This window comes from Limulus polyphemus, unplaced genomic scaffold (assembly GCF_000517525.1).
Source record: "Limulus polyphemus unplaced genomic scaffold, Limulus_polyphemus-2.1.2 Scaffold2422, whole genome shotgun sequence".
In the NCBI taxonomy this organism is placed as follows: Eukaryota; Metazoa; Arthropoda; class Merostomata; order Xiphosura; family Limulidae; genus Limulus; species Limulus polyphemus.
The window spans coordinates 92,934-103,545 of record NW_013668032.1 but is presented as its reverse complement, the minus strand read 5'-3'; the positions used below and the strand labels follow the sequence as shown (position 1 = coordinate 103,545).

Sequence of the window (10,612 nt, the reverse complement as noted above, 5' to 3'; positions counted from 1 at the left end):
TATTGAGATGGGTATTTGTGCTACTCCATACAAAGATATACCAATCAAGTTGCAAGATGCATTGAATCAGGATTTATGTGTAATCAGATTGTTGAAACAGGACTGGAAAACACTGCCTTAGGAGACGCGAGATGGATTATAGAAAGCTAGCAGGGAAGAGTGGTGTGCTTTGTACAATACAGCCTCATCGTGGAGCCTTTTGCAGTGGAAATTATGCTGCAGGACTTTTGTAAGATACATGATTGTCAAATATTGTATAAATGGATGTGGCAGCATGGGATATAACAACATGATGTAGCTCCAAAACCATTATAACATACTCAACTTCTGTATACTAGATGTATTTGTATTTATGAGGAGTATGCAGTGAATACCTCTTATTAGCGTTATTGCTAGAAAAATGGATTTTTTCTCATAGAACCTTGTGTGGTCTGTTCTGTGTCAAGTCTGGGTTTTTAGTGAGGTTTTTATTGCTTAAATCCAATATTTTACTTGATAATAAGATTACTGAAGTGGTAAAATCAGTACACTATCTATACAAGACTTTTTTTACGCTTGAGAAGTGAGCTTTTTAAAAATCCTTGCTTTAGTATGCTTGAATTTAGTATTTTTTTTATCTTGTCACTTATAATTCATAGGAAACAGTGCATATACTATTAAGTTCTACGGTCTAGATTTAACTATTATCTGAACATTAACAGTTATTACATCCACATTTTATCTTATGAGAAAAGGGTAATGACAGTAAAAGGTTGTTTTTTTTACATGTGTATTTTATCTTGGGAGAAAAGGGTAATGACAGTAAAAGGTTGTTTTTAAATACACATTTTATCTTGGGTGAAAAGGGTAATGACAGTAAAAGGTTGTTTTTTTTCATACACATTTTGTCTTGGGAGAAAAGGGTAATGACAGTAAAAGGTTGTTTTTTACACACGTTTTATCTTGGGAGAAAAGGGTAATGACAGTAAAAGGTTGTTTTTTTTCATACACATTTTATCTTGGGAGAAAAGGGTAATGACAGTAAAAGGTTGTTTTTTTTTCATACACATTTTATCTTGGGAGAAAAGGGTAATGACAGTAAAAGGTTGTTTTTTACACACGTTTTATCTTGGGAGAAAAGGGTAATGACTGTAAAAGTTGTGTCTTGCCAATGAAATACTAGAAGTCTAATACAGTAGTTCTTACTAATTTGTAAAATGTTTTTAATAAGGTATTACGTAAGTGAATTGAAAAACATGAATTTTAAAATAAAAGTAGCTATTTGAAAGTTTCCACCCCTCTTTCATCTGTGGGGGTATTATAATGTGAGGGTTGTTGGTAAAAAATGTGCCCAAGAGTTGGTGGTGGGTGATGTTGACTATCTGCCTCCCCTCTGATCTATCACTTCTAAATTCAAGATGGTTAGTACAGGTAACCCCTGAGTAGGTTTGCACAAAATTCAAAAAGAAAAAAAAAACTTCTTCCCTTATCTAAGTGACATAGTGGAATCTGTTTTGAATCTTCCTTCCATATAATTAATATCTTAAAATTAGCTAATTTCTTAAACTATACCTATTGAATTTTTCTGTTCAGGTAACATTTTAAAATTATGTTTATCATAATAGTTCTTGCGTTTTTCTTCTGTACTTTAGTTATAAACGTGATCTACTCGTATAGTTGAAGTTTCATTAATTGTTAGAGAAGACCTGATGTATATACATAAATATCAACCATTAACACCATCCCCTCTCAAAAGATAAAGTTACAATAGTTGTATAAAACAATTGAAAACATTAAAAAACAAATATTGCAGTAATGGCACCTAAAAAACTTGATATACTGTCTTATTAATATCTATTAAATACAGGTAAAAAGTTGCACAGCTACTACAGAAAAACTGAAAGGAGTTGTGGCATGGGTACTCCAACGTACATAATTCTAATTTTTATGCTTTTTTTTGCATGATTTTAATGGGTTTCTTTGTTTTTTAGTGCTGGTTTTGTTTGCCCACACACACACACACAGTTGATGCTTATGCTTATATCAGGCTAGGCTGTAGCTTTTGATATTTGTCAGAATTTGAAGCATTCTTAAGGTTTATGGAAATTTACAGTTTATTACTGTAATTACCATTATTTTAAAGGGTAGTGTTAGGGTTTTAGTAAAAACCACGTCATTGGAAGCTTGGACTCAACTTGAATAAGTTATTAGTCACACATGTTCTAAAGGTAAAGAATAACCCAAAAGATTGGTCATTGTTCTCCAAGAACATAGGCACATAAAAATAAAAATACTCTAAATTGTACGCACTTAAATGACTAAAACACTTAAATAATCAAAATGTCAGTCATTCCCTGTTGAGCAGATTTCATGATCTAAGAATATATATGAAGAAATAGTTAACGTATTCAAAAACTACTGTAGTAGGAGGCAATACATCACACACACACACACACGTATCCAGAGCAGATATGGTTTGTCCAAGATAAAGAAGTAAAAAACAAACTCTAGAAAATAAATATTCTAACAAGAAAACAAAATTTGAAGCAAAAAGAATGAAAAAAAATTTTTTTTTCTCTGAAAATAAAGTTAAAGAAACTAAAGCAAAAAAACTATTTTGATTTGCTCGTTTTGATTTTTCTTGACTCCATAACTTTCTGTTGCTCAGCTTATGTTTCTTGGTTAATAAATATATCAGACCATGATTTAAGTTGTTGTATTCATGCGTCTGTTGTTGTTTTATTAATTGATATTGGGACGTTCATTATTTATTTTTTATTCTAGCACAAGAAAGCTCATCCTTTTAAATGATGAAGTCTCTATAGTTGACATTTGTGAATGTTATTTATGTTTACTTTTGTATATGGAAAACATAGTTGTGAAATTTTTAAAAGGTACCACAGAAGATGTGGAAGATTGTTTGTTCTTTGTGTATATCAAATAAAAAATCAAAACTTGGCCTTGTTGTGTATAATTTCACATTGTATACTGGGAATACAGGTAGGTAAGAGTTATTTTGTGGCCGTGGGGTAATGCTTTTTTTTTTAATGGGATTCAAAACATGTAAGAGAAAGTTAGGATTTTTTATGTTTGCAATGTATTATGGATTGTTATTTTATTATTAAACAGTAACTATAAACACGTACCAGTTTTTGCTATTCAATTTCCCAGCCTAAGAACTCCTTACAAAAACTGTTTAATTTTGATAATAAGATTGTTTTTTTAAAAAATGTCCTGGTATTACATATTAAGCCTTTTTTTCACATAGTGAATGCTCATACATATACTTTGAATTTAATACATTGATATTAGTTTTTCTTGAAATCTGTTAGTGTAATTAATGTTACTGAAATATTTCTCTTTGTTCAACATATCTGTGACACTACACAACTTTAAGTAGGTCCTTAAAAATATATAATTGAATAATAAGAGTTCTGATTTTAATAGAAAGTTTTCTTGGGGAAGTTGATAAAGATTGTCATGTTTCTTGAGGACCCAACTTGATAAGGAGAATTAAATTCTGTCTGTACTTACCTCAACATCCAGTTTGTGTATTCCAAAGGAAACATTATACATCTGGTATTTGTTTTACTTGTACTTATGGGTGTTACATGAAAGCTATGCTAAGCATGATGTCTTTATATTTGCTCCAATCGGCATATCTACGGACTTGGATAAAGATTAAAGTAAGAAAACTGTGCAGCTGAGATAGTTGAACAGTGACATATTTTCATGACTAAAAGAAAACATAGTAAAGAAAATGCCAGTATGTTCTTTGTGTTTTTACTATATGTGATGGTGCTGTTGTTAGCTCTACTGAATTATAATTTAACAAATAATTGTCTTCAGGACATTTAGAATAGGATTAAAATAATAATACACGTTATTCTCTGTACATGTACTGGCTTTCTAAGCTCAATAATTATTTCTTCTCAGCATTTAACTCAGCATTGGCATATGGTTTACTTCACCCATTTGAACAAAATAACCGAGAAGACCACAGTGCTGCCTTCAACAGAAGCTTCTGATGAGATCAAAGAAAAGACCACAGTGCTGCCTTCAACAGAAATATCCAAACCCTCTGATAAAGTTGAATCTGATGAAGGTACGGGAAACTCTCAGTCGATTGACGTGAGGCTTGAAGGTCTTTTGACCGAAAGAGAGTTGCTGTTGAAGGAGGCAAAAGGTAAGATTAAATACATATATTTGGAAATTAATAAGAACTTTAAAAATAAATGGTAACTATAAGTTTTATATTCATTTGAAGCAATAAAAATAGGAAAATTTATTAGTAAGTATATTTCAAAATCGGGAATTAATTGACCGTGGAAGTTAATTTTAAATACACCGTTGATGAAATTTTAATAGTTTGTACAATGTTTGTTAGTATTATGTTGTGGATGAAATGTAAGAGGGAAAGATAATATAACTTTAACAAAACATTGATTAGTGTATTAGTGGGATCACTGAACAGATTGGAGTTTGTGGGGAGTGTTTCTCTGAGTGAGTGTGTGTGTGTATACATATATATCTAAATTTATTTTATCAAAAATACAATATGAAAATTATAGCACAGTCAGGTTTAAAAATCTAAAGTTACGCAAGTTCTGTGTTTGAACATGTAACAAGTATGCGTTATAAAATTTAAAATGATAAATAGAGCACACGAGTAAAATACATTAATAGTAAGAAGAAAAAAATGAATGAGCTCACAATTTGAGAAGACCTGGTAGATAGGGTGCTCAACTCGTAATATGTGGGTAGCAGGTTCGGATCCCCATCACCGAACATGCCAGTTTCGATTCCATCACAGAGCATGCTTGCACTCTCATTCATGAAAGCCTTAGAATTTGAAGGCCAATCTCACTATTTGTTGGTAAAAGAGTAGCCATAAACTTGGTAATGAGTGGTGTTTACTAGATGCTTTCCATCTAGTCTATCACTGTCAAATTAGGGAAGGTTAGTGCAGATAGCTCATGTGTAGCTCTCTGAAAAATTCTAAACCCAACTACAATTCAAGGAGAACTGATAGAGCAAATTTTTATTGATTTTTAGCTTATTATGAAGTTCCATTTACAAGACTCTCCAGTCTTTAACTGTTATCATTATCAACTAACCAGTTATGCTAAACTTGTCTACTGTTACAATATTTGCTTTTAGTGTGTATTAGGCAATGATTGAAATATTCCTTTATTGTAGAACCCATAAATCTTTCAGTGCAGAATGTACAAATGTATGAATACCAAACATACAACTATCTATTCATTTTCCAAAATTGGCTCAAAAACTAAAACTATCATTGTGATTGGGTGTATTAATGAAATAATTTATTTGTGTATTTGGGTGAAAATGACAATCAGTCAATGCAGGAAAAAATTTAAAATAAAAAACAAGGGTTAATTCTAATAATAATTCAGCTATTTTTGTATATGAAAAATGGTAACATAAACACCAAAATACTGTCTACAGACTGTGTTATTTAAATGTGTTTTAACTTAGGTAATGTCTTTTTTTTATAATCTTGTGTAAATATTATGTATTGATGAGTTTAAACCGTCTTTATGGTTAGAAAACAAAACTTGTTTTGAGCATTTGATTAGAGGGTAGAAATGTAATTTTAAAATAAATTATTGTTAGGAATTTTATAGTATTTGTTTTATTACAAACTTCTATTCATTATGTATTGTCAGTTGAAGCATGATTTTCTGAGTATTTGTTGAATGGTAAAAAAGTATCTTTGAAAAATGTAGTTAGCAACAGAGGTTAGAAATATTTACATATTGATGTTTCTACTATATTACTTCTGCTTGAGTGTATAATCCACTGATGTTTTTTATGCTCTTGTTAGTATAGTTCTTAGTAATCTCATAGACGTTCATGATAAAGTTGATATGAAACCATTGCTATTTAATTACATAGATATGTATCAACGTCTTCTTGATGTACATGTAAAAGACCTTACTGAACTAAAACAAAGAGTACAAGATGAATACCAAGCTGTGTTGGTTCTCCACAAGAAGATGAATGCAGAGCTGGATAAAATTGTAGAAGAAACAAATTTGAGCTCAAAATTAAAATCTCTTGAGGCAGAGAAGTCTGAGCTGCTTGGGAAACTTGAAATCTTAAACCGACAGTTGGATGCTATAGAGTATCAAAATCAGCAGTTGCAGCTTTTGGTAGTACAGCTTCGTAAAGATGACAGCTGTTTAAACTGTAAACGGATGACCGATGACAAGGACCGTGCTTTAGGGAAAGAATCTAGTACATCCCAATTAGTGTCTCAAGGAACCTTAAGCAAGTCATTTGCATCCTTGGAAGAAGGAAGGCTTTCTTTATTTGGGAAGGTTCCATCTGAAGGAGGAGATGTTTTCAGAGAACTTGATAACCATTATCGAAATATGTATGAATTAAAGATTGTAGAGTACGAATCACAACTTAAGGTAGCAACAGAAGAACTTGAAAAGAGCTACCAAAAAAGACTGGAAACTGAGAGAAAGAAACATCAGAAAGAAATTATAGATATGGAAAGTAAGAAAACAAATCTAGAAAAAAAATATCAAAATGATTTAGAGAACGTAATTGCTAGGCATGAATCAGAAAAGAGAGCTCTGGAGCAAGCATACTGTGAAAAGTTAGCAGAAGAAAGAAAAAATACTAGTGAACGTCCTCTTATGTCTACTGTGGATGAAGATAAAGTCAATGATTTGTGCCAAAAGCATTTGCTTGAACTTGAGAAGTTGCGCAGTGAACTGGAAGAAAAATTTATTGAAGAAAAAGATACATTATGTGAAGAACATGTAACAAAAGTAAAAGAGTTGATTATGGAACACAATAAAGAGATGAAAGTTCTTCAAAAGTGTACAAAAGAGAAAAATGAACAGCGAGTGATTGATTTTCCTAAAGATGATAAAGCAGTTTCTTTGGCAGATGAAATAAGTCGGTTAACTAAAGAAAAAGAAGAAATACTTCAAAATAAACTAGAGATAGAAACAAAACTAAATTCTCAGTTGGCTGATCTGATCCAAGAGCATCACAATGATTTACAAGCCCAGATAGAGGACATGAACATTAGATTCAATGAACAGAGAAAGACATTCGAAGCAGAACTCCATCACCAATTAGAAAACATCAAAATGAATCACGGACAGGAAATGCAGCTTCAAGAGAGAGTATTGAAAGAAAAACATCAGGAAACTTGTGCTAAATTAGAGGAAGAACACAAAAAACAGTTGAAAGAATTGAAATCATGCCATTCAACGGAGATCGAGCAGTTGCAAGACATGATTGAGGAACAAAAGATGACCAGTCAAAAGCAGATTGAAGATCTTAAATCTAGTCATTCCTTAGAAGTTGATGGATTTCAGCAAAAAATAGAAGACCTTCTGAAAAAGAATAGAGACTTGTTCTCGAAACATTTGTTAGAAATGGAAGAGGTTTCTCTTTATTATTCAAATGAATCTAGACAGATGAGCAACAAGTTACGAGCCAAAATTGAAGAAGAAAAGACACACTTGTTGATGGAAGTATCTAAGTTAGTTGAGAAAGGAATTGAGAAAGGACTTGGTCATAAAGTAGAGGAGATGATCTCAAACCTACTTCAAGTGATTAATTCTCTGATCACGGTTAAGACACGTGTAAAATCTTTGAGTGATCTTGGAAAGAAAGATGAAGACAATGGGTAAGTTAGCTTTGAAATGTATTTATATAAATTCATTGAGAATTTAGAGAAGCAAAGAGAATGACATTGTTTTGGTCAACAGAAAGCTAGAATCTGAGACTTTTATGGAGAAATATGTTCTTAGTAGTAATTGTTAATCAGTATTCTCTGATAGGAAAAGTAATCATTAAAAACAATTAAGGTCTCTAACACTACAACTTCACGTATAGGGTTTTTAAAGGGAATTCCTGAAGTTTTGATTTATTTAAACATTCTCTAAACATTAGATGTGAATTTTTTGTAGGTATTTAATGTAATATGGGAAGAAACCTGAGCCAGTTTTGTTTTTTTCACTGAAGAAATACATCAAACACATTTTAAAAAGGTGTTTTGTTTGTACTGAGGAATTTCTGAAATATTCAATATCTTAAACAGCTGTGATGTTGAAGACTTTACCAGAATTCTTACACCTCCAAATTTCACTCTTAGCTTTTTCAACAACATACTGCACAGCGATATTTTGCTTTAACATTATTGTCTACAGCCTGCTTCATACAAACTGCACAGCGATTTTTTGCATCGACACTATTGTCTACAGCCTGCTTCATACAAACTGCACAGCGATCTTTTGCATCGACACTATTGTCTACAGCCTGCTTCATATAAATTGCACAGCGATCTTTTGCATCGACACTATTGTCTACAGCCTGCTTCATACAAACTGCACAGCGATCTTTTGCATTAACATTATTGTCTACAGCCTGCTTCATATAAACTGCACAGCGATCTTTTGCATTAACATTATTGTCTACAGCCTGCTTCATATAAACTGCACAGCAATCTTTTGCATCGACACTATTGTCTACAGCCTGCTTCATACAAGTTAACTTTTTTTTTCTTTGAGTTGTTGATCATGTTATTCAAATATCTCCTTTAATTTTTGGTCATATTCTTACAATATTTCTCATTTTTTCTGCTATGCTACTTCAACTCTTAACCTGTTGGATTTATAAGTATGCCCATTTTTCTCATTATTTTATTTTTTCTTGCACTCAGTTCTTTTACCATTATCTGAAAATCTATATTATTTTGGAAAAAAACACAACCAAGCTCTAACTTTAAATACAATTTCTCAGACTTGTAGTCAGTTATAACTGTCAATCTCACATTACAAATCATTTATCAGTCTTTAGTGATTTGATTTTTTTTTAGAAATGAGAACGTGTTGATTTTTGTGGTGGGATGTAATTTGAAATTTTCTTTTTGTTCATTCCTGTCCCAATCCAATAGAACAAGTGGCTGGTGCTTATTATCTTCGGGTACTAAAATGGGTTATTTAACTGAAATTAGTCATAAAAGTTATCCTTGCATTTAAATCTTGTAAACATAACCTAAAACTTGAGTACTGTGGTTTGAAAATACTAGACTAAGTCATTAACCCTTTGACTGTTTATGCTTTAAACGTGTGCAGAATTTTTGTGAGCCATACACTGTATACAGCATTCAACTGCCTGCGGGGAACCATATCCTATATGATAAATTAGCAGTCAATGAGTTAAGTACTTAAAGTGAATGCCATTGACTCTTGAATTTCATTCATCAGGGGTTGTTAATTTATTAACACACTTCTGGAACACTTACACTACCTAAATGCTAAGACTTCTCATGTCCCTCGGTGGGACAACACTAAGCCTATAGATTTACAGTGCTAAAACTTAGGGTCTGATTCCCCCATGATGGAGACAGCAGATAGCCCAATGTGGCTTTGCTCTATAAAAACAAACAAACAAACAACAAGACTTCTCATTCAATTCTATTTATGTAGTATAATGTTCTTCATCTAATATTATTAAAAACTTGTATAACATTATCAACAAAAACTATTATGCATCAAAAGGTTTAGCTAATTTGTATGTTTGGTCGGCCAAACTAGTGACACGGGTAAAATATAATAAAAATTATTGCTGTAAGCTATAATTTCAGTGTTGTAATTTAGTTGTTTGCTAGAGAGAGAGCTGGTAATCATGATGATGATATTAGATCAAGAAAGTTCATACAAGTACTCTTCGAATCCAGAAACTTGCCATACTTGACAGAAGTGAAAGTTCAGTATAAATACAGTAATGGATGATCTTGTAAAGATTGATTCATTTGTTGATTGACTAAAGTCATTCAGATCCCTGAGTGTTAGAGCCTCTGTGAGCTAATCAGCATGTTAGGTTGCTATCAATCAAGGAAATGTCTTGTTAAACATTACTATTATACTATGCCTACAGTAGTTTCAGAGTCTTTTGAAAATGATTGTATTTGAAGGGCCTATAGGTGAGCATGGCTGTAACAAACATGAAAGAAGAAATAAGTTATTGTTATGTGGACTGGATCTTGCATCATTTTTATCAAATAGTTCATAAGAATCTACCAAATTGTGGAACAACATTACAACAATGTATATAACAGGTCAAAACAATTTATAAAACTTCCTACAGTTAGGCAATATAATATTGTGACATATTACTCCAGAATTGACTCGGTTTGTTTACCATTCTGTTCATTTTCAAATTCGGCAGTAACTTCGGCTTAATTTAAGTTCTTTCACATATGTATCGCAGGATTGTTATGTCTGTTTTTGTGGCATCAAGCTTTTGCATATTTTTATCGTGTTCACAAAACTATTTTGATAATTCACTATGAACATTCAGATTTTTTGTTGATTATTTTTTTCCATTGTAGTTTTCCAGAGTTATGTTTTGGTGCATATGTTGCTTTAATTTATGATAGCTTGAATATCTGTGATCAGTAATATAATAATATTTAACATATGCATTAGTAAAAGCAATACTAAGTAAGAAATTAACTAGAAGTGTTTAATATTATGAATCACTATGACAAAAATTTCAAACTTACAGTGATTTTATTGCAATGAATTAACAATGTTTTTGGCCATAATCAGAGTTATATATTGTAAAGTTGGACAAG

At 31.7% G+C, this 10,612-nt stretch overlaps 1 protein-coding gene across 1 annotated transcript in view; it reads left to right on the top strand.

Annotated features, from left to right (window-relative positions):
• The window catches only part of LOC106466916 (golgin subfamily A member 4-like), a 63,529-nt gene that overhangs the window by 37,021 nt on the left and 15,896 nt on the right, over positions 1-10,612 (top strand). The window contains exons 14-15 of the mRNA XM_022394992.1: positions 3,916-4,165; positions 5,899-7,657. Of these exons, the coding sequence (XP_022250700.1) occupies positions 3,916-4,165; positions 5,899-7,657 (2,009 nt within the window). The remainder of the gene's footprint in view (positions 1-3,915; positions 4,166-5,898; positions 7,658-10,612) is intronic.